Genomic DNA, 25,723 nt, shown 5'->3' with positions numbered 1-25,723 from the left:
GCTGCTCTGCTGCTTTTTATGGGAACACCTTTAAACACTGAAGGGCTTAATTATGGGACATCTAACGTCAAAGGTAAGTTACGATTTTCTAACTGGTTTCTGCATTTAGCTCATTTTGTTAACATTTAAAACAGGGATTCACATCCAACAACATGTTATATATAATTGTACACAATATGTTTCAAGGCTGTAGCTATTGAATATTTGTGTAATCCAGTATTCCACTGAAAATTCCATAGATTAACATATTTTTTAGTTAAAGAGAAATTATATTCATACATGAGAAACTAACATATTTGATGTAGGAATGAATGAACCATTTGTTTCCTTTTTTAGATAATCAACACTTTTGCTTTTTAGCAAACGGCAATTGCATCTCAGGAAATGTGACGAGTTAATATAAAAATGAATAAAACAAACAGAATAACAACTTTCTACTTCTGCCAAGTCCAAACATCTTCTCAGATATCTACAACTACATAGATATCTTTATTTGAGGAACATTGAAGATAGCTTGAACTAAAGTTTAGACTTGGTAATGTGACGTTTTCCATATCTTTAACTTTCATTCTACGGAGTCCAAATGAGGTTTGATATAAATGTAATGTTCATTTTGAAAAAAAAAAAAAAACAGGATTGAAGTGCAAATATATCTAACCAGTTTCTAGGTTAGTGATTAAATGTGTAAACAGTTTGCCATTGGTTTCCATCATCTACCACCCACCACTAAAAGTCATGTGATGTGTGATATCATCTAAGAAAGGTCTCTACTGCTCATGGGGAACGTATTTTTTTTAATATAAATTAGCCGTGAATGGATTAAAAAATAACCAATCAATTGTAAATCTGACTAAATAATCACAAATAATCACAATTTGTGAATTTCAGTCACAAGTTGCAAAGAAATTACGTGTATTTATAAGTTACAAGTAAAGTAAATTAATTTGTTCCCAAACAAAATCACTGAGAAATGTAGTGTGTGGTCCATGCAGACTTTAAAGGTTTGTGCTATGTTAAACTTCAGTCTGTTAATACACAATATCTTGGTTATTTTAAAGAAAGAAGATTGTACATTAAAATAAAATGCGCAAAAAACCTAACCTATAATTTAGAAAAATTCCAGTGTTAATACGAGAGAACTTTAGAACTAATTTGAACCTTAAACATTAAAACTATTGCACTTTTACATTCAGCTGCTGAGGCACAGCCGACTGTCCACATTACTACAGGATGACTGAATCAATGCTAAATACTAGAGGTGATCTCAGTGAGATGGACTCAGAAACATTAGTAAAGGAACGTTCCACAACAATGAGAGTGTCCTGTTAATGTGCTGCTTGTCTCTGTCCCTCAGTTTGTGGACATGTCTCCTGCCTGCAGTGGGATGTCTGAACATCACTTCCTGTGCTCCATCTGTCTGGAGGTGCTCACTGATCCAGTCACCACACCATGTGGACACAACTTCTGCAAAACATGCATCAGCACACACTGGGACACCAGTACCACCAGCAGGTGTCCCGTGTGTAATCAGGTGTTCAGCACTAAACCTCAGCTGAAGGTCAATATTTTGATGCGTGAGATGGTTTCTCAGTTCAGACGTGAATCTGAGAAGAAAGCAGCAGCACCAGGAGAAGTTCCCTGTGACGTCTGCAATGGAACCAAAGTAAAGGCCCTGAAGTCCTGCCTGGACTGTATGGTCTCCTACTGTGAGACTCACCTGAAGCCTCATCTGACAGCATCAGGCCTGAGAAGACATCAGCTGGTGGAGCCTGTGGAGAACCTGGAAACCAGGATGTGTCCAAAGCACAGCAAACCTCTGGAGCTGTTCTGTCAGAGCGATCAGACACGTGTCTGCTTGATGTGTTCTGTTTTGGAGCACAAGAGTCACCAGTTAGTCCCTCTGGGAGAAGATCTGTTTGAAGACAAGAAAGTTTATCTTCAGCAGATGATCCAAAAGAGACGAGAGAAGCTGGAGGTGATCAGAGAGTCAGTGAGATTCAGGAAGGAAGCAGCAGACAGAGGGAAAGCTGAAGGTGTGGAGCTGTTCACTGCTCTGATGGAGCTTGTTCGAAGAGGCCTGAAGGAGCTGATGAAGACAATGGAGGAGCAACAGGAAGCAGAAGAGAGAGAGGCTGAATGTTTGATCAAAGAGCTGGAGGAGGAAATCTTTAAGCTGATGAAGAGAAGCTCTGAGGTGGAGCAGCTCTCCCACTCTGAAGACCACCTCCTCCAACACTTCTGCTCCCTGAAAGCTCCTCCAGCCACCAAGGACTGGACAGAGGTCATGGTCCATCCATCATCATATGAAGGAACTGTGCTGAGAGCTGTGGCTCAGCTGGAGGACACACTCAGTGACAAGATGATGAAGATAAAGATGTTAGAGATGAAGAGGCTGCAGCAGTTTGCAGTAGATGTGACTCTTGATCCTCTTACAGCTCATCCTAAACTCGTCCTGTCTGATGATGGGAAACAAATTTACTTCAGTGCTGTGTGGAAGAAACGTCTACACAACAAAGAGAGATTTTCTCCTTGTGTCAGTGTTTTAGGGAAACAGAGTTTCAATTCAGGTAGATTTTACTTTGAGGTTCAGGTTAAAGGAAAAACTGACTGGGATTTTGGAGTGGTTAAAGAATCCATCAACAGGAAGGGAAAGATCACTCTGTGTCCTAAGAATGGTTTATGGACTGTGGCACTCAGAGATGGAAATGTGTATAAAGCATGTGAAGATCATTCAGTCACTCTTCATCTGAAGTGTGTTCCTGAGAAGGTGGGTGTGTTTGTGGACTATGAGGAGGGTGTGGTCTCCTTTTATGATGTAGATGCTGCAGCTCTGATCTACTCCTTCACTCACTGCTGCTTCACTCATAAACTACACCCATACTTTAGTCCTGGTTTAAACTATGGTGGTAAAAACTCAGCACCTCTGATCATCTGTCCTGTCAATCAAAGTGAATGATCAGTGTCATGATGAAGTCTCACCAACAATAGATTCAATGGTTCTCTGCAACCATTCACTTCTCCAGGTTGGTTACGCACTCCATCCAACCTAACATGTATGATTCTCAACAGTGGGAGGAAACATTTTATTAAAGAAGTTTCACATTTGGTGTTTGGATTGTGATGAAATAAAAGTGGATTAAAAAAAAATATTTTACAAAATGATTCATTGTACAAACATGTTTCATGTTTTATGATCAGTTAAAATGTGTTAGCGGTTAGTAAAATAGGAACATGATGATTTTTTCTATGGAATGTAATGAAAATAAGATGCTCAGGTTATCTAAGGAGTTTTTGTAAGTCCATCTAAGTTTAATTTGTAATTGTGTTGAGTATAACTGTGGTACATTTTATTTTTAAGTGTTGTATGTGGGTATAAATGTTGATATATAAAACTATGTACACTTTCCTTTTTCTTTTGTTTTTTGTCATATTACTTTTGAAACCTACATGTAAAAGAGGGTGATTGAACGTCGAAGAAGTATTCTCTGTTTATCCAGGTTTACTTAATTTTAATTGAATTTAACTGTTTTTTTTTGTTTGTTTTTTTTTTTATTTCTCTTTGAGTTTTATTTCAAGAAAAAAGCACTTGTAAAGATCACAGGCATCTATACACTTTATTATTGTATCTGTCAAAGTGTGCTGTATGCCACCCTTTGTAAACTTTGTGTAATTGTTTAAACAAAAATACAGAAAAATAAAGAATTTACAAAAAAAAAATGTGGTGAAAATAAAGCATTTGCATGAATTAAGAAGAATAAAGTGTTGAATGTTCAAACTTTAAAATGTACTTTTTAAGTCACTACGACTCTTCCTTATTATCTTACCCTTTAATTAAAGAGAAACCGTGAAGTTTTGGTGTTTAAGAAGTGTTTATCTCACTGGTAGCCCTTTGGATTATTCACTAGTTTTAAAGTAGCTCCATGTTTCACAAAGGTTGGTGACTTGTTCTTTAGATCAGTGGTTTTCAACCGTTTCAGGCCGCGACACCACAGAAATGGGTTTAAAGTAGCAAACTAGAGCGGGCAAAAACTGACATAAAGTGCTAAAAATGGTTAAAACTGTCAATATTGGAACAATTAGTTGAAACTGGCTAATAATGGGAATGACAAATGGTGAATGTGGTTAAATTGGCAAAAAAAAATTGAGCATGGAATATGATGAAAATAGGTTAAAAGTGACAATAATGGGTCAACATTTGTGACATTAGGTGGAAAAGTGGTGGAAAGTGCAAAAGTGGATACACGTGTGCAGAAAAGGCATTGAAATTAGATTGGAAGTGGCAGAAATGGGAGTAATATAGTAAAAATGCTTTAAAAGGAGCAAAAATATGGCAAGAAAAAGGGATGAAAGCATGTTAAAATATGGCAAGTTTGGTTTAGTTGCAGAAAAAGGGAAAGTATGAGCAAAAAACAGGGTCCTTGCCCCAAGGTTGAGAACTCCTGCTTTAGATGCTGGTTCCAGGCTGCTGTGGTGTGTGCAGTCTCCTCTGTGGCCACTAGGTGTCAGCCTCCCTCTGCTAACAGCCTGACTCTTTGGATGGAGGTAAAAACCTATGTTTGGCTACAAAAAGTCTACAAACCAGTGACAATAAGCTGTTTCCTCATCAGAATCCCAGTTGTGAGGGAAGAAGAGGAAGTTTGTGTCGAGTTAAAACTTAAAGGTAGGGTCGATAACTTTCTAAACCTAGCTTGATTTTGATGTAGCATGCTCCGACAGCTCCGCCTTCCGACTCCCCCACCCCCCTGTGCTTCCTCTGAAGCCACCCCCCCTCACTCACATGAACGCGCACGCAGAAGCAGACCTCAGCCAAGCGTATGATGTCGCATTCAGCGGTAAGATATACTTTATCATTTTATATGTTAAAAAAGTGACTAATTTACTAACAACGGTGGCGGCCAAGCTAGCATGTTAGCATTAGGTTACCCGGTAGTAAAGCTTTTAGAAGGAGGGCGACATTCGTCCCCAAGTTGTAGTCCTCCTGAAAACAAAGGTTTATTATAATGAGTTTTTCTTTACCACTACTCAGAGTATCGATCAGCTGGTCTGCCACTGTCCTAGAACATAAGTAATACATCTTTTACCTCATTTATTTTATTATAATCATTATTTTCATTTATTTGGCACCTTATTCATTTTCACCTTGTTATTCAGTTTCCCTTACAACATCTTACTTTTCTGCGTGTCTATAATTATTATTTTTAGTGTTGTTTTCATTTCTTATTGTTTTCTTTTAGTGCCACTTTTTGCCTAATTACCAGTCAGGGATAATACAACAGACAGAGAGAGGAGTATAGCTGTAGTCTGTAGAAACCTTTTTTATTAGGTTCCGATGTCCCAGAATGGGACAGAGGAACCTATTGTTTTCGCTATTATATCGTTTTATTATTATTATACCCCGCCCGCCTTTGATCGCTAATTCGACCCCCTAAAAATGCCCGAAAACTCACCGAAATTTGCACGCACCTCAGGCCTGGCGAAAAATTTGATAATTAGGTGGCGTGAAAAAAAACGGACAGAAAACGCACGCGTAGCGTGCGTTTTCGCCGCCAAAAAAACGATGGAACCGCACGACCGCCAGGTTTGACCGATATGTACGAAAATCGCCACGTGTAGTCTCCGCCCCAGAATGAGCAAAAAGTTACATTGTGACCCCGCCCAAAACCAAACAGGAAGTCAGCCATCTTGGGTCAAAGGTCAAAAATGGCGTTTCGCCCTCGAAACGCATCTGCGCGAACTAGTCTGAGGGGATTCATCCGATTCGCTTAAAACTTGGCAACACCATATAGGACCCATTGAAGATGAAAAGTTATCAAAAGAATTTTTGTATCTGTCACGGTTTGGTCGTGGCGCCGCCACAAAAATGCAATGCTAATTTTCGTTAGCACGCAAAAAATTCCAAATCTCCATAACTCTGACACACAAACTTCAATCAGCTTCAAATTTCACACAAAGGACATGTGCCCAAGCTTGGTCATGACTGCTTTGAAACATTTCCCATCATGCCTTGTGTTTTCGACCTGTGTCATTTAAGGTCATGTACACGGTTAGCATCAACAGGACGCCGTTCTAGGAAAAAGCTTATAACTCTAGAATGCAATGTTCAAACTGCTTCATTTTTGATACACACGATCACTGTCCAGAGCTAAACAAGAAACGATAACCAATTTACCCACAATGCCTTGCGTTCTCAGAGGGCGCCGCTTCTGTGGTCGTCCAACACGAGCAGCTGTAGCGGACAGACGATATGTCGTGTTGACTTCAAAACACTGTACGATGAACCTACACAGAGGGGAGCAAATTCCTATTGAAGAAACAACAGACTGTGGTCAGTAGGAGGGGCTTATAATGACACACGAAAATCCCTCGCCATAACAACGCCATATATACGAAAACGCTTATAACTCTAGAGTGCAAAGTTCAAACTGCTTCATATTTGATACATACGATCACTGTCTAGAGCTAAACAACAAACGATAACCAATTTACCCACAATGCCTTGCGTTCTCAGAGGGCGCCGCTTCTGTGGTCGTCCAACACGAGCAGCTGTAGCGGACAGACGATATATCGTGTTGACTTCAAAACACTGTAGGATGAATCTTATTAGATGGAAGCACATTGCTATGGCAAATAGAGCAGGCTGTGAAAAGTGGGAGGGGCCTATCATGACACAGGAAAATCCATCGCCATAACTACGCCGTTATACGAAAACGCTTACAACTCCAGAATGCAAAGTTCAAAGTGCTTCATATTTGATAGACATGATGACCGTACAGCCCCAAACAACAAACGATAACCAAAAACACCCACAATGCCTTGCGCTCTCAGAGGGCGCCGCTTCTTGGGCCGTCCTACGCCAGCAGCTCTAGCGGCAAGACGACATGTCGTGTTGACTTCAAAACACTGTAGGATGAATCTTATTAGATGGAAGCACATTGCGATGGAAAATATACCAGGCTGTGAAAAGTGGGAGGGGCCTATCATGACAGGAAAATCCTTCGCCATCAGCACGCTGTAATAGGAAAAAGCTTATAACTCTAGAATGCAATGTTCAAACTGCTTCATCTTTGATACACACGATCACTGTCCAGAGCTAAACAACAAACGATAACCAATTTACCCACAATGCCTTGCGTTCTCAGAGGGCGCCGCTTTTGTGGTCGTCCTACACGAGCAGCTGTAGCGGACAGACGATATGTCGTGTTGACTTCAAAACACTGTAGGATGAACCTACACAGAGGGGAGCAAATTCCTATGGAAGAAAAAACAGGCTGTGATCAGTGGGAGGGGCCTATAATTACACGGGAGAATCCTTCGCCATCAGCACGCTATAATAGGAAAATGCTTATAACGCTTCAATGCAAAGTTCAAACTGCTTCATATTTAATACACACGATGATTGTCCATCCATAAACAAAGCTCGATGACCAAATTACCCATCATGGCCAGTGGGAGGGGCCTATAATGACACACGAAAATCCCTCGCCATAACTACGCCGTTATACGAAAACGCTTATAACTCTAGAGTGCAAAGTTCAAACTGCTTCATATTTGATACACATGATGACCGTACAGCCATAAACAAAACTCGAGAACCAAATTACCCATAATGCCTTGCGTTCTCAGAGGGCGCCGCTTCTGTGGTCGTCCAACACGAGCAGCTGTAGCGGACAGACGATATGTCGTGTTGACTTCAAAACACTGTAGGATGAATCTTATTAGATGGAAGCACATTGCTATGGCAAATAGAGCAGGCTGTGAGAAGTGGGAGGGGCCTATCATGACACAGGAAAATCCTTCGCCATAACTACGCCGTTTTACGAAAACGCTTACAACTCCAGAATGCAAAGTTCAAAGTGCTTCATATTTGATACACATGATGACCGTACAGCCCCAAACAACAAACGATAACCAAAAACACCCACAATGCCTTGCGCTCTCAGAGGGCGCCGCTTCTTGGGCCGTCCTACGCCAGCAGCTCTAGCTGCAAGACGACATGTCGTGTTGACTTCAAAACACTGTAGGATGAATCTTATTAGATGGAATCACATTGCTATGGCAAATAGAGCAGGCTGTGAAAAGTGGGAGGGGCCTTTCATGACACAGGAAAATCCTCCCCATAACTACGCCGTTATACGAAAACGCTTACAACTCCAGGCCAATTCTCAAATCCCCAACAGTGGTATACTTGACCGTGGGTTACCGCCCCCGGCCGCTTCATCGGAACCTATGACGCCGCTCGCGGCTTTAATTTCCTATTATTATTATTATTATACCCCGCCCGCCTTTGATCGCTAATTCGACCCCCTAAAAATGCCCGAAAACTCACCGAAATTTGCACGCACCTCAGGCCTGGCGAAAAATTTGATAATTTGGTGGCGTGAAAAAAAACGGACAGAAAACGCACGCATAGCGTGCGTTTTCGCCGCCAAAACAAACGATGGAACCACACGACCGCCAGGTCTGACCGATTTGCACGAAAATCGCCACATGTAGTCTTCGCCCCAGAATGAGCAAAAAGTTACATTGTGACCCCGCCCAAAACCAAACAGGAAGTCAGCCATCTTGGGTCAAAGGTCAAAAATGGCGTTTCGCCCTCGAAACGCATCTGCGCTATCTAGTCTGAGGGGATTCATCCGATTCGCTTAAAACTTGGCAACACCACATAGGACCCATTGAAGATGAAAAGTTATCGAAAGAATTTTTGTATCTGTCACGGTTTGGTCGTGGCGCCGCCACAAAACTGCAATGCTAATTTTCGTTAGCACGCAAAAAATTCCAAATCTCCATAACTCTGACACACAAACTTCGATCAGCTTCAAATTTCACACAAAGGACAAGTGCCCAAGCTTGGTCATGACTGTTTTGAAACATTTCCCATCATGCCTTGTGTTTTCGACCGGTGTCATTTAAGGTCATGTACACGGTTAGCATTTACAGGACGCCGTTCTAGGAAAAAGCTTATAACTCTAGAATGCAAAGTTCAAACTGCTTCATATTTGATACACATGATGACCGTACAGCCATAAACAAAACTCGAGAACCAATTTACCCATAATGCCTTGCGTTCTCAGAGGGCGCCGCTTCTGTGGTCGTCCAACACGAGCAGCTGTAGCGGACAGACGATATGTCGTGTTGACTTCAAAACACTGTAGGATGAATCTTATTAGATGGAAGCACATTTCTATGGCAAATAGAGCAGGCTGTGAAAAGTGGGAGGGGCCTATCATGACACAAGAAAATCCCTCGCCATAACTACGCCGTTATACGAAAACGCTTGCAACTCCAGAATGCAAAGTTCAAACTGCTTCATATTTGATACACACGATCACTGTCCAGAGCTAAACAAAAAACGATAACCAATTTACCCACAATGCCTTGCGTTCTCAGAGGACGCCGCTTCTGTGGTCGTCCAACACGAGCAGCTGTAGCGGACAGACGATATGTCGTGTTGACTTCAAAACACTGTAGGATGAACCTACACAGAGGGGAGCAAATTGCTATGGAAGAAAAAAAAGGCTGTGATCAGTGGGAGGGGCCTATAATGACACGGGAGAATCCCTCGCCATAACTACGCCGTTATACGAAAACGCTTATAACTCTAGGCCAATTCCCAAATCCCCAACAGTGGTATACGTGACCGTGGGTTACCGCCCCCGGCCGCTTCATCGGAACCTATGACGCCGCTCGCGGCTTTAATTATTATTTATTTCTGTACATTCTGGTTTCTTTTTTATATTTAATATTCTGTATTTATATATTATTTCACCCGAGTGCTGCATTTCTTTTCTTTCTATAATACAACTGGAATTGTAATTTCCCTGCCCGAAATAAAATAAAGTATATCTAATCTAATATTGATTTTTTTTTAATTCAATAGATGTAATAGAGCTGGGAAAAATAATGTCATGTCTACAGCAATTACAGATACATTTTTTGTTCAGTTATAATCATTGACGAAAAGCCTAAATGTTTGATATAATTTCTTATTTCTCTTTTAGAGTTCAGAAGGTGAGAGGTTTTATGCCTCTGACCCTGATTACAGTCCGGAGCCAAGTACATCGTGGAGTCAGAGGAGACGTGGCCGAAGTCAAAGGAAGATTGCCACAAATAGAGGCCAACGTCTCAGAGGCAGAGGACGGGGAACCAGAGGACGGGGAACAATAATCCTCGATCAAGATAATCCAAGTCGTGCTCAGATTCTGCAGGGTCTACGAATTGCAGATGAGCAGGTATAGCAAATATAGGTTCTGCAATCAACATCACATGTAATAAACTGGCACGCTACTTAGTGTGGACACTAGATTCCTCTTAGAGAACAGTAAAGCTATATTCAATGAAACATTCCTAAATATCTTGAAAATGTTATGCTTTACAGGCCAGAATTCAAACACTAAACTTAGAGGAATGTCGTCAACTGCTGCAGCGCTGCTTGTCACGTGAACCAAGCATGATGTTTGACCTGCTACACATCACATCAGCAAATGCACCAGCACCTGGCACTCAAGTGTCAAATCAGCTGAGCTGGTGTGTGTGCAACAACTGCAGGGATATGCCCACAGATGTAGAATGCAAGTGCTGTGGGCAACAGCCAGAAGCTTGTATTTCCATATTGCCTCACATGGCAGCCTACATACTACAGGAGGGCCACCTGCGACTTGCCAGCCGAATTTAGAATGATGTCCGGGGCTTGGATGATCTGCCCAACCGAGGGGAGAGCAGCAAACAATTACGCCATGCAGCCTACCGTCAATATGTTATGTGGCAATATGGGGCACTGGGACGAGGCAATAGAGTTGTTATTCCTAGTTGCGTTGTGTGGAGAATCAGAGATTGCTTTCCAGATCTACTGGGACATTATACGGGTTACATCCCTGGAAGAGTGCAATAATGTTTCCATTATGACAAGTGTAAATAAATGTGCCCTGCACTGAGCAAGGTGTTGTTTTTTTTGTTTTATCTATTATCATTACAGAAGAAGTAGCTGTATTTACACATTTTTATAGAGTATTTTGGCATTTGCTTGAACAAACATCTACAATCAAGCTATAACATTTTGAATCTCCTTACTAGTAATGATAACAAATGTGTACACTTGTACAATTTTTATTATAAAAAAGAAATGTCACATACACTTCATACAACTTTCATCCTGCAAAAACAATGGAATTAACAAAGGCAATACACATGAAGTGTTGGTCGGCAGGTGAGGCTCTGTATGTGGCAGCGTCGTCCACTGTGGGAACTTATTGTTTCGGCAGTGGTTCACCTTTAGAAAGAACATCAGAATTACATATCTGACAGTTACTGCATTTGATAGACAAACCACACCATTTCTATTGTATGTCACTCGATAACAAAAAGTCATTACAGTTTCAGTTGTTCATCAGCTATGTTTATACATCTGGATAACACAGAGTACAACATAAGATCCCCCCTCCCCCCCTTGCCTTACGTACAGATCTCCCCCCTCCCCCCACCCCCCACACACTATCGGCATATACATTTAGTAATAGCATGATGCACGTAGAACAAACGACAAGTTAGGAAGAATGTTGGATAGCATGGTAATACAACACATGTTCATATCAGCCTAAAGTTAGACGCACTTCTCAGACAGTGACTCGGGAGCAACAGTTGACACAGCGGGGTTAGGTAGTCTCACAAGTGAGTCCTTCCACGGCGTTGAAGTCGACGGAGCACAGTTATAGCTAAAAAGAATCACAAATATCCTACATTACAGCTGTTGACCGCCCTGCTGAAAGCAAACACAACACACACGCTCAAACACGCACACATGTATACTGTACACACTGTAGCTGCTAAACTAGCTCGCACTAACAGAGAATCAACAGTAGCATCAGGCTAATCCAACAACAGAAATACTTTGCGACATGTATCGCTAACGTTAACATCTGGCTAATATGACAAATAGCTTGAATTGCTTCCACTATTTTAAAAAATAACACAATCACCCAGGCAACAAAACAACCTTACCTGTCCAAAAGTAATTCAGCAACCATAGCATCAGTTTTCAGGCCCTTGTCCTCCTTCAATTGTCGCCATCATTCAAAATCTGCATCGGAACATCAAAAGATGTTCCGATGCAGATTTTTGTCTTTCCTCTTGCTAAATCCAAAGACCTCTTTTTTGCAGCTTTTTCTAAAAACGTCTTTCTTTTCTTGCCCTTCTTAGCAGGGCAAGACGTTACCAGTAAATGTGGAATAGGTACTTTCTCCGCCATTCTGTTGTCTACTTCCAGGCTTCCTCTAACAATGGTGACGCGCTTTTTAATGTACGCTCGTGCACGCACGGGGCCGTGAACGAGCAGGAAGACCAAGAGATGTGATTGGTTGAAAAAAAACGAACTGTGAAAATCCCATTGGTCGCAGTTATTGCAGATTTACAGACGCTACAGTTCCTTTTTCAGAATACATAAGATCTTCACATCTGTCCGGACATAATGAACATTTCTACCAAAAACTTGAAAAGTGTATCTGGAGATAGTTACCAACCCTACCATTAAACAACATTTTGTTCCAAATAAGTCATTTGATTGGACGAAAGACATTCCATGAGTGCTGATATAGAATAACAATAGCACTGAGACTTTTTACACACGTTATCACTCCTCTGTTTAGGATTTCTAATAACATTAGTCAACTGTATCAGTGTTAGAAAATGTTTATCTGTTGCCTAGCAACAGCCTCGTCTCCATTCCAGATGTGGACCTATTTGTTTTGGAGGAGCCAAATAAATGATGAAATACATAAATACATAATTTGTTGTCACTTAATACTGTTAACTAATAAAATCCACTTGTAGAACTGTTGTATAAAAGTAATATCACACTGTAAATCATGCTGTTGTGCTGAATATCAGCACTGGTGTGATTTCAGCACAACAGCACGGCCTCTTGTGTAAAATTGTTTGTGATAAATAGACAAATATTAATAAGGACAACTGTACTTTGAATCTTACCAGTGAGAGAACAGGACACATGCTGGGTGGTGGTGTGTATTAAGTGTGTTTTTTAACCTAAAGGGTGAAAGTTCTGTGATGTGGTCGTACGTACGTGCTGTGAATTCTTTGTTGATGCCATGCTTTTGTGTAAGTGTCTAATCTATCAGAGTGTTGTACTGATGTAGGTATAATAAATACTATCTACAGTCATTAGGACTTCCTACAAAGTCCAGCAGAAGAGCTCACCTACTCCAGGGTCAGCCTTCTATGAGGCACAGACCTGCCATGCCCCTCCCTCATCCTGATGGGATCCACCAAACAAAGAACATAGGGAGATGATAGTGTCATGTAGAGTCCTACTTTCAGACTGTGGTGAGTGTGTGAGGATCAGTGTACTGTGAGACCCTCTACTGTCATGTTTACCATCACCACAGTGCCCTCCACAGTGAGCACACCTGTTTGGCTCTGCACTGGAGCAACGTGGACGTCAGGAGACGGGGGTCCAGCAGCAGGCTGTCCTCATTCTCTAGTGCTGTTGACACATGGCCCATTCCCCATTAAAGTGTGGCCCTTCATATAGAAGGTATTCTCTGCAGTTATCTGCTGGTAACTGCAGGGAATAAGTGAAAAAAAGAGGTAGTTTAAGTTGTAAAAGTTACAAGGTCATGATGAACCAATTACACAGTCATAAAATAAAGTCACATCAATGAACTGACAGCTCAGTGACTGGTTCACATTTTATATCACACATTTATGGAGACTTTTTCTCTAAAATTAGTGTTTTGATCATGTTTGTTTTACAAATACAGAGTAGCCAATATCAGTGCACAGAGTAACAATAAGTGCAGGCTCAGATATTTATATACTGCATTTTATATAGATTTATATTTGACAAAGTGAAAGTATAGAATACAGTTGTATGACATGTGTGAGGTGTTAATGTAATATATATAATTATTTAAGCTCATTCTGCCTCTTCCTGAACTGTATATCTATTTTGGAGATATTATGTATAGATTATTTTAAATGTGCAAAATAGATAAATAAAAATAGATTAATTACATTTTATAAAATATGTTTAGTAATTATTTTAAAAATGGCAGTGGGCTGACAAAGTATGATTTTTTTATTTTATTATTATTACATGTTTTAATTTATTTTAGAACTTGCATTTATTATTTTTAAATATCTGTATTATTTATTTTATTTTCATTATTACTAGACATTTCAGGTGACGCCAATTCATTTCCAGGTGACCCCACATGGGGTCACGACCCCAATGTTGAAAAACCCCTAATGTAACCACCACAGAGGAGCAGTGGGCTGCCAAGGTGTAAAATTGTTGTTGTTTTTTGTCCTTTTATTGTGGCCCCCCTGAGGCCACCCTGAGGCACACCTATGCAATAATCATTCTGTCTAATCAGCATGTTGATATGACACACCTGTGAGGTGGGAGGGGCTATCTCTGCTCACTGACACACATTTACACGCATTTGTAACAATATCTGAGAGAAACAGATCTTCAATGTTTTAGATCTTTGAGTTCAGCTCATGAAAAATGGGAGCAAAAACAAAAGTGTTTATATTGTTGTTCAGTGTGTATATATATATATATACATCACAGCGTGTAGCATTTAGCGTTAGCATCACAGCGTGTAACATGTAGCGTTGGCATCACAGTGTGTAACATTTAGCGTTGGCATCAGTGTGTAGCATTAGCGTTTGCATCACAGTGTGTGGCATTTAGCGTTAGCATCACAATGTGTAGCACTAACTCTCATTCAGTCAGTGTGCTGTTATACTTCAGAGCTCCAGATATCTGTTGTGAAACTCAGAGCTTTGACATCTTTTATCTTCTCTAATGTGTGTTTACACTCTTTACCATGATACTCAGGTAGCGCTGTCTGTCTCACACTCATATCTTCAGCTCATCATCTCATGACGTGGAGATGGATCAGGACACGGTGAAGGAACAACATGAGATCCAGACTGAAGATCAGAGGTGAGACCACGTCAGAGCTCAACATTCACACCTCTGTACATCAGTGTTACACTGTGTGTGTGTGTGTGTGTGTGTGTGCGTGCGTGCGTGTTCAAGGACCAGGAAGAAGCTCACATCTGGACCTGGACCTGGACCCAGCTGTGTGTCCTTTAGAAGTGACCAGTCCATGGGCAGACTCCTTGACTTCAAAGATGGTCCATCTACTGACCCACAGTGAGTCCACATAAAGAAGGTTGCTGGTTGTCTTCCTGATGGTCCAGGGGCCTCATTTATTGATCCGTTCATAGAACTGGTTCTAAATACGTTCAGACCAATGAAATGTAGAATGTGCACCAGTACAAAAAGAATCAGTATTTATGAAGCGTGTGGACAGAGGTCGAACACACAGCAGTGTTGATTCATCTCTCAGTCCATGTGGACTAAAGTGTTAATCACTTTTCTTTGTTTTCACACTAAATACACTCACCAACTATTTCCTCAGTCACTAGTTATTATTATTAATAATTATACATTATTATAATTAGTTCACCACCTGATAAACACTAAACTTTTACAGCACATTTTTCAAACACTAACACACTTTAGGACCAATGCTTGTTAACAATATAAAATAAACTGTATTAATCTCTGATCAATGAATGGATCATATACTGTGTGGTAAACAGAGGAGATAAACACGTATATTTATATAAACATATTATTACTGATGGTTTAAACACATGGAGACTGTGATCATCTCAATAAAAAGTACAGGATACTTTACAGTTTTTTATTGCTAACAATCATTGGTGGAAAGTGAAGTCACATGATCTAAACTCTAACACATGTCCATCTGTCCAAAGCACAAATGTTGTTAATTACTGTAAATGATTGATTTAGTCTTTATTACATCATATACAATCATTTAGAACCATCAAAGATCTTAGTTTATAATAAAACCTGACATAAATCATTCAAAGTTAAAGATCAGATGTATTTAATGTAATGATCTTTGTTGTTAGTATTGTGTAGTTCAGTGTGCGTTTCCATGGTAACACTATGTGTTAGTGTTGTGGTTCAATGAGCTTCTGTTGAGACGTGTATGAAGTGTTTAGTTGATGATGAGATTAACTGTTGATCTGAGATCATGATGGACATGTGTTAGAGTTTAGATCATGTGACTTCACTTTCTACCAATAATTGTTAGCAATAAGACACGCCTCCAGTTAACCATATATGGTAGCAGCATCACTTTAAGAATGAGTGAACAGTGGATTCTGACACGACCAAAGCTCTGTGTGCGTGTGTGCGTGTGTGCGTGTGTGCGCGCATGCGTGCGTGTGTGTACTGGTTCTATATATTTTCTACAGTGAAGTAATGAGGGTGTGTTAGAGTCCCAACATGTGACCAAACAATGAGTGAAAACTACTCATGTTGGTGGTTAAAGTTACCAGCAAATGGTTTATCAGGTTATCAGTTTAGTTGTGTTTAAAAACAATTTGTATGTATATGACATGTACATCATATTAATATGAAACTATTTTATATTTATGACACAAATGTCATCAAATACATTTAGAGTGGCAATATATAGTGGTTAGCACGTCCGCCTCACAGCAAGAAGGTTCTGGGTTCAAGCCCTGGGGTGGACACCTGGGTCCTTTCTGTGTAGAGTTTGCATGTTCTCCATGTGCTGCGTGGGTTTCCTCCAGGTACTCCGGCTTCCTCCCACAATCCAAAAACATGACTGTAAGGTTGATTGGAGTCTCTAAATTGGATGAAAATGGATGGATGGATGTACATATTATATATTAATGCTGTCCTAGGTAAAATAATTGTTCTTCTTTCTTTATACTTACTAACGATATATGATTTAAAAAGCTTTTTAAACTGGTTTATGTTGGTGCTTTGTTTTATTTCATCCTTTAGACAGTTCCATAATTTAACCCCTGATAATGTTATACTCATCTTTTTCAATGTTGTTCTAGCATATTGTATGTTTACATGTAGTTTTACTCTTAAATTATATTCTCCTTCTCTCTCTAAAAATATTTTCCCAACCCTTTTGGAAGTAAACCTTTACTTGTTTTATAAATCATTTGGACAGTTTAGAGTTTGATGAGATCTGGAGTTTTAAATCTGATGTTTATAATAATAATCCATGTGTGTGTTCTCTGTATCCTGTGTGATGAATCAGTCTGATGGATCTTTTTACATTGTGAATAACGGTTGGATGTTCGTCATGTATGTATTTCCTCAAACTTCAAGATAGTAAATTAAATATGGTAAAACAAGTGTATAATAGAGTGTGCAATGCTTTTTTTTTTTTTTTTTATTAAGAATTAGCCTTGTTTTGCCCAGAACAGCAATAGAAATACTCCTCACCATCTTCCCTTTAATGTATTTAATGTGTGACTTCCAGTAGATCCTGTGGTCCAAGATCACACCAAAAAATGTGACTATGTTCACTCTTTCTATGTTAATATTGTCTATATTTACTTTTACATCTTTATTTTTATTTTTTTCTGATTTCCAAATAACATAAAATTAGTTTTTTAGGTTTAATGGTAATTTATTAATTTTTTAGTTTACACATCTCCATAGCGACCATCCTCAAGAGCTGCCATCAGTCCACATCAGTGCAAAGCATATTGGTATCATCTGCAAATAACACATATTTTAGTTTTTCACTTACTTTACAAATTACATTCATATACATTATGAAAATTTTTTGCCCCAAAACTGACCCCTGTGGTACCCCACATTTAATATTTAAACAACATGATGTGTTCTGTTATATCTATAAAATAACTTTTTATCCAGTCCAAAACATTACATTACATTACCCCTTTTCCTTTTTTCTTATAAGTATATTGTAGTAAACTGTATCAAACGCCTTCTTTAGATCTGAGAACACTCAATACCAGGTTATTTTTTTATTAAATCTGTTAGTGCTTGTGCTGTTGACGGATTATTCCTGAAACCAAACTACCTATATGTTAATAATTCTTTTTTTTTTTTTTACAAAACCATCAAATCTATTTATAAATATGATGAATTGATAAAGTGTTGCCTCGGCTCCTTGTGACAGTGACACATATAATAATAATAATAATAATAATATATTACATCAAAGACAAACAGGCAAACACATATGACACCAATCCATGTACTGATTGTTCTTTGGTTATTTAGTTTTTTTTTTTTTTTTTTGTTTAAGTATTATGAAGTTTGTTTCCAATTTGAGGGTCACTTGGTACCAGCAACAACTGCTGGATTTTAACGGTATTGCACAAGTTACAAGTTTAAATATTACAGATTGCATTCTCCAAAAGTGTTCCAAAAGTCACATGCACAGAGACAGCCAATAGAATGTCCTGGTTTGATGACACACACATACGGATGTTAATACAGACAGAATAGATTACATACAGACAACTATGTTTACAAATACTTATTATACACTCGGATTGAAATACAGACACAGAGATCAAAATAGAGACACACAGATTGGATAAAACACACATAAATAGTTTTGTTGCAAAAATAGCCCCATATCACTGTTCTACCACTAGGTGTTTATATTATATTTAGATTTACACCTGTTTCTACATTCACACAAAACTTTATCAATAACATTTTTTGATTTGAATGATCTGTGCTTATCAACATGTAATAAATGAGGCTTCAGGTTCTTCACACTCACAACTATGTATGTGTTTGAACCAGAACTGAGCCCAGACTAAGTGGACCTGGACCTGAACCCAGTTGTGTGTCCTTTAGAAGTAACAAGTCCATGGACAGACTCAATGACTTCAAAGGACGACAATCTACTGACCCACAGTAAGTGAACATAAATAAGGTTGTTTGTTTTCTTCCTGATGGTCCAGGTTCTTCACACTCCACACTGATAAAGCACCACTAAACATTCCAATTCCAATTGTGGTGACGTACTGACGTGGTGACGTATAAATCATTTCCTGTTTACGCTCTACCGCTGCTTGCAGCGCTCTACTACTGTGTTCTGCTAACTCCAATCAAACTTGTTGTCATTGATATTTTAGCCTTGAAAACACTTGTTTAAATTTTTTACCGTAGAGTTAAACGTACGAAGGTTAAGTAAAAAGCAATCTCGCCTCTTATAGGCAGTGTAATCTCCTTTAAACTTCCTTTTGTCCTTAGCTTAGCTTAGCTTAAATTTAGCACCTATGGGTTCTCTCTCCTCCCCTCCGCTCTCCTGCCCGGTGTGTCAGATGTTTAGTTACTCCTCGTCCTCCTTTAGGGACAATGGTAGTTGCATAAAGTGTAGCGTACTGTTAGATATGGAGGCGAGGATCAACAATCTGGAGAAGCGGTTCCGCACCCCTGATACCAAAACCGAAGCTAGCAAGCAGGACCTAGCCGGTGCGGACCGTGCTAGCTCTAGCTTAGCCTCCCCCCCCCCCCCCCGCCAGCAATGACTGGGTTACTGTACGTGGTAAGCATAGTCGAAGGTCAAAAAGCCGCTCGGGACTCCACCATGTTCACGTCTCAAACAGGTTCTCCCCCCTCTGTGAGGACAACACACTCACCGGGGAACAAACTCTGATGATTGGCGACTCCATAGTGAGAAACGTGAAGCTAGCGAAGTCAGCGGGCATTGTGAGGTGCATCCCAGGGACCAGAGCGGGCGACATAGAATCAAATCTAAAGTTGCTGGCAAAGAGTAACCGTAAGTTTGATAGGATAGTCCTCCATGTCGGCACTAATGACTCCCGACGTCGTCAGTCGGAAGCAACCAAAGTGAACATTGAATCAGTTTGTGCTTATGCTAAAACAATGTCGGACTCCGTAATTTTCTCTGGTCCCTTACCAAATCTGACCAGTAATGACATGTATAGCCGCATGTCATCATTTAACCGCTGGCTATCGAGGTGGTGTCCAGAAAACGAGGTGGGCTTCATTGATAATTGGAGATCCTTCTGGGGAAAACCGAACCTGATAGGAAGAGATGGAATCCATCCTACTTTGGAGGGAGCATCTCTACTATCAGAAAACATGGCACAGTTATGACATCTCATGAATGAGACCATGTTACAGAGGGGGAGTCCTCCACGCCCCTCTGCGCTTGCCTTAGGACAATTTCCCCCTCATTGCTATTATGATAGCTGTGTTCATCGCCATGACAACTGTTGTGATGGTGATGAATATTATTTTATAAAGACGGTGTCTGTCCCCCGACCCAAATTTTACAATGATTTTAACATAAAATCAAATAAAAGAGGTATCAATTATAAAAATCTGAAAAAAATTAAAATCTCAAATCTAGAAACACCAAAACATAAAACCATTAGATGTGCTCTATTAAATATTAGATCACTGAGATCCAAATCTCTACTAGTAAATGACCTTATCTCAGAAAATAACTTTGATTTATTCTGTTTAACTGAAACATGGCTGTATCAAGATGAATATGTTAGTTTAAATGAAGCCACTCCTCCCAGTCATTTAAATACTCATATGCCACGAGACATAGGCCGTGGAGGTGGTGTAGCAGCTATTTATCATTCCTCTCTCCTAATCTATCCTAAACCAAAGGCCAGTTACACTTCCTTTGAAAGCCTGGTTCTAAATTTATCTCATACTGAATCAAAAACCTGCCAGCCAGTCTTATTTGTGATAATTTACCGTCCTCCAGGCCCTTATTCTGAATTTCTATCAGAATTCTCTGAGTTTATATCAAACTTAGTCCTCAGTTCTGATAAAATACTGATAGTAGGAGGTTTTAATATCCATGTGGACAAAGATAGTGATAGCCTGAGCTCAGCCTTTATGTCCCTAATAGACTCAGTTGGCTTTTTTCAAACTATTAATAAAGCTACTCATCGTTTAAATCATACTCTTGATCTTGTTCTAACATATGGCCTTGATATTAATGAACTAAAAGTCTACCCTGAAAATCCTCTGCTATCAGATCACTTTTTAATATCTTTTAACATTATCCTAGAGGATCTCGCACTGTGCAATAAAATAGTTAGGAGTAAAAATCTGTACAATAGTGCTGTGGCTAAATTTAAAGAGGCCATTCCTGCTGCCTTAAACTCAGTGCACCATCCAATAAATAACTATGATATTAATTATAACCCCTCTCAACTGGATCTGCTTGTCGATAGCTCTGCTAGTCTACTAAAATCCACCTTGGACTCAATTGCCCCATTGAGGGAAAAAACTATTAAACGTCAAAGGAAAGCTCCGTGGTTTAGCTCTGAAACTCACACACTCAAACAAACAACCCGTAAATTAGAGAGAATGTGGCGCTCCAATAAAACAGAGGAGTCACGAATACTCTGGCAAGAAAGCCATAGTAAATACATGACAGCCTTACGACATAGTCGATCTACATACTACTCCTCACTAATTGAAGAAAATAAAAATAATCCGAGGTACCTTTTCAGCACTGTAGCCAGGCTAACACAAAGTCAGAGCTCTATTGAGCCCATGATTCCTCTAGCCCTCAGCTGTGAGGACTTTATGACATTTTTTAACCATAAAATTCATAAGATTAGAGATAAAATTAGCCACTCCCTGCCTTCACCTGGGCCTGCTGTACCATTAATTGTAAATAGGCCTAACCTAAACTGTTTCACACTTATAGGACTTCAGGAACTTAACTCTATTATTTCATCCTCCAAACCATCGACCTGCCTTTCAGATCCGATCCCAACTAAGCTGTTTAAAGAAGTTGTTCCCCTGGTCTGCCCATCTTTGTTGGAGACAATAAATATATCCCTATCAATAGGCTATGTGCCACAGTCCTTTAAAGTAGCTGTAATCAAACCCCTTCTCAAAAAACCTACTCTTGATTCCAGCACTTTAGCAAACTACAGGCCTATATCTAATCTTCCTTTTATTTCAAAGATTCTTGAGAAAGTTGTGGCGGCCCAGTTCTGTGAATTTCTTCAAAACAACAGCCTGTTCGAGGACTTCCAGTCAGGTTTTAGAGCTCAACACAGCACAGAGACTGCTTTAGTTAAAGTAACTAATGATCTACTCTGGGCTTCAGATGAAGGACGACTCTCAGTGCTGGTTTTATTAGATCTTAGTGCAGCTTTTCACTATATTCTACTAGAGAGATTAGAGGAATTACTTGGAATCACAGGGACTGCCCTAAACTGGTTTAAGTCCTACCTATCTGATAGGTACCAGTTTGTACACGTGAATAATAAGTCTTCTGTGTACACTAAAGTAAGCTACGGGGTTCCCCAGGGCTCTGTGCTAGGTCCAATCCTCTTCTGTATCTATATGATCCCCCTTGGTAATGTTATGAGAAAACACTCTGTTAACTTTCACTGCTATGCTGATGATACCCAACTGTATGTATCAATGAAGCCAGATGAGACAAATCAGCTATCTAAACTTGAGGCCTGTCTAAAGGACATTAGGGCCTGGATGGACCAAAATTTTCTTCTTCTCAACTCAGACAAGACTGAGGTCATTGTACTGGGCCCACGACACCTTAGAGAAACCTATGTTAGCCTAACTGCCCTAGGTGGCATTACTCTGGCACGAAGCACAACTGTTAGAAACCTTGGGGTTCTATTTGATCAGGACTTATCCTTCAACTCTCACACAAAACAACAGGGGTACATTACAACTTTGAACAATCTAATAGCTCTTCTATTTTGTAATGTTTTCAATGACTTCAACACATTTTTAAGATCAATTTTAAAAGCTTTAACATTTGGGAAAATTTTAAAAATCTACATTTATGGATCAAATGTTTTCCAAATATCATCAAATTGCTACATATAAATTCCACATCCTTGTCCTTCAAAATAAAAGCAAATGTAACCAAATGCTAATCAAAGCCAGGTATCACAGTGTGTGTGAGCAGCCAATCATCAACTCTTTCCTAAAACCTCTTCACCACAGAACAGGAAAAAAAGACGTGTTGTTGACTTTCATTATTAGTTTGACTAAACATGCAGCTGTAATCATCCATATTAAACCAAATCATTAAAAATATATTTACATGGATAAACATCATTCATTGTTTTAAAATTAATCTATTTCATTTTAGGAAATAAAGGAAATGATAAATATTTGTCCTAATTTTGATAATATCTGTTTTCTAATAGTTTGAAGATATTATTTGTCTCTTTACTTGAAGATTAAAACATTGTTTAATAAATAACAGTGTCTAAAAAAATAACTTCCAATGAACAGTTTATTGATCTTTGTGGATACTGATGAATACTGTAATATTCCTTTAATGAAATGAATCAAGGCAATAGGAATAGCCCTGACTACTAATGAATGTTGTTTCTGAGAACATTTATCTTTAAAATCACAATGATTGTAAATATTACCATTGTCATCCATTAAATGTATTATAGTTCAATCCAATCTTTAAAGAATAAAGTTTTCCTCTTGTATAAAATACAGCTGTTATTCCAGATTGTAGCTTTATGTGGTGCTGAAGTGGTGCTTCTAAAGCATTTTATAATATAATAACACTCTGCTGATGACATCATCAGGAGCTGGTCACACATCAAAGGACTCAGCAACACATTGAGTATTCTTTAATGAGGGAAACCCTTCTGAGAGAGACACAATAACCCACAAACTCTTTGGACTCAGTGAATTTACTTAATCTCTGTCACTCTGACAACAGTTACATTTTTGATCTAATGATGGAAGTGCATCAGTTCAATGTAAAGAGTCTGGAACAAACATGCTTTGAAGCTCTGAAGGATCACCTCTGTCCGGAAAAATGCATCGGGCTGTGGCAGTTTACTAAAGTTTGGTATATTCCCATTTTGTTTCAACTGAAGAATGAGGCCTTTCACTTTATCTGTGAGAATTTTGAGGAAGTTTCACTCTGTGAAGAGTTTTTGCAGCTTGCGGAGCAGGAGCTGGCTGATATCCTGGGTCAGGGTGACCTTACTGTGACCCAGGAGAGCACAGTTTATCAAAGTGTTTTAAGATGGATAAACCACATGCCTGAGGAACGACAGGGAGCCATTTCTACTCTGTTACCAAAGGTACGACTGGGGCTGATGGACAAAAGTTACATCACAGACAATGTGCTTAACAATGATGTGGTAAAAACAAACCCTGAGTCCCACTTGTTGGTCTCTGATACCCTTAAAGTCATGTCTCAACCTTCGTTACTCTGCTCTGAGTCTGGGATCAACAACACCTTGTTTTGCTGTCGCTTGCCAAACGCCGTCTTACTGATGTTTAAATTCTTTTCTAAGATCATAGAGGCCTTTGACTACAGAACTAACAGCTGGATCACAGTTCAGACTCATTCCAGTCTGGAGAATCCCATGACTCACTTATTCCTCTACAGCACTGTCTTCCTTGGTAGATGCTTCTACATTGTGGGTGGTGTTTTAAGATGGACCAACCCCTCTAACGGAGTGTGGAGGTATAACCTAGTCACACACACTTGGCAGGAGATGTCACCAATGCAGGAGTCACGGGCCTTAATGAGTGTTACTGAGCTAAAGGGATACATCTACGCTATGGGAGGCTGCAGGGTTGATGATGTTATCTCACACAGAACTGCTGAACGCTACCAGCCCAACATCAACCAGTGGACGTTCATTGCATCAATGAATTTCGGAAGGAGCTACGCCAACTGCACCACACTGAACAACAAGATTTACATATGTGGAGGAATGAATAATAATGTACTGAATACTGCTGAGTATTACAACCCAGACACCAACCAGTGGACACTGATCACTCCCATGGGAACACATCGGTATAAACTTGGAGTCGTTGCATATATGGGCCACATTTTTGCAGTTGGAGGCAGAGATAGATTCAGAGATCTGAGGTCTGCTGAGGCTTACGACCCAGTGACCAACACCTGGTACGATGTCCCTGAAATGGTCCACAGAAACAGTTACTTGGACATTGCAGTGATGAACAAGAAGATCTTTGTTGTCTCTTGTAGCGCAGGAAACAGAATTGTTGAGTGCTATGACTACACTACAAATACTTGGTCTGTGGTATTTTCTGGCATGAACCACAATGATTGGGTGAGATGCTGTGTGATTTCTGGACTTCCCAACATGGCTGAGTACTGTTCACCTCGTGAACCCATCATACCCAGGACACAGGTCTAAAAAAAGTCTAAACTAGATACTGAGACAGAGCAAATGTTATTCTCCATGATCCTAACTGGGAGTGTAACCTGCTCTGACCAGGTCTGTGTGTATCAATAAAAGTGTTTAAAGACATTAGAAGAACTAATGTGTGAATAAATGGATCAGTTCATGTCCCAGCTCAGATGGGATGGTTTTAATCAGCCTGGATCAACCTTAGTTGATGATGATCTAGAAAAAAAATATTACATTTTAGTGGTGACAACATATAGCAGACGTGTAGATGTACTGAATTTAATTAGAATTAATGTCGTGGTTAGCAAGACAAGTATTCTAAAGGATTCAAATGAGCAGAAATGGATGATTATTAGATTAAATTACTTGAAATCAAACTTCCTACAACACAATAAGTGAAATATACTGAAATATACTGAATATAAACAAATAATTCTTGTTAAAAATTTTTTGCTTTTTTAATTCATGCAAATTAAAGCTTTGAAACAAGAAGAAAACAACTAATCTAAGTAAAAAATGACTCAGCATTATTGAAAAATGATTAAGCTGTTTCTTGATACAAGTTGACTCATCTTGAAATAAACCTAAATCTATATTAAAACTAAAACCAAAATTTTAAAACCAGTGTTTGTTCTTAGAATAAACATCTTATCAGAATCACAATTGAAGA

At 39.4% G+C, this 25,723-nt stretch overlaps 1 protein-coding gene and 1 long non-coding RNA gene across 2 annotated transcripts; both read left to right on the top strand.

The window, feature by feature from the left end:
- Positions 1-7: 7 nt before the first annotated feature.
- On the top strand, positions 8-3,050 carry LOC114461066 (E3 ubiquitin-protein ligase TRIM21-like). The gene is made up of 2 exons (XM_028442913.1): positions 8-73; positions 1,355-3,050. Exons 1-2 carry the CDS (start codon positions 53-55, stop codon positions 2,954-2,956), a joined length of 1,623 nt encoding a protein of 540 aa, XP_028298714.1. The 5' UTR covers positions 8-52; the 3' UTR covers positions 2,957-3,050.
- An 11,859-nt stretch (positions 3,051-14,909) lies between these two features.
- LOC114461067 (uncharacterized) lies at positions 14,910-18,753 on the top strand. Its single transcript, XR_003673790.1, has 3 exons — positions 14,910-14,962; positions 15,059-15,175; positions 18,671-18,753. It is a non-coding gene; the product is annotated as an uncharacterized LOC114461067 (long non-coding RNA).
- Positions 18,754-25,723: the final 6,970 nt, after the last annotated feature.

The sequence above is a fragment of the Gouania willdenowi genome, unplaced genomic scaffold (assembly GCF_900634775.1).
Source record: "Gouania willdenowi unplaced genomic scaffold, fGouWil2.1 scaffold_91_arrow_ctg1, whole genome shotgun sequence".
Classification (NCBI taxonomy): Eukaryota; Metazoa; Chordata; class Actinopteri; order Blenniiformes; family Gobiesocidae; genus Gouania; species Gouania willdenowi.
This window is presented reverse-complemented; position numbering and strand designations above follow the sequence as displayed.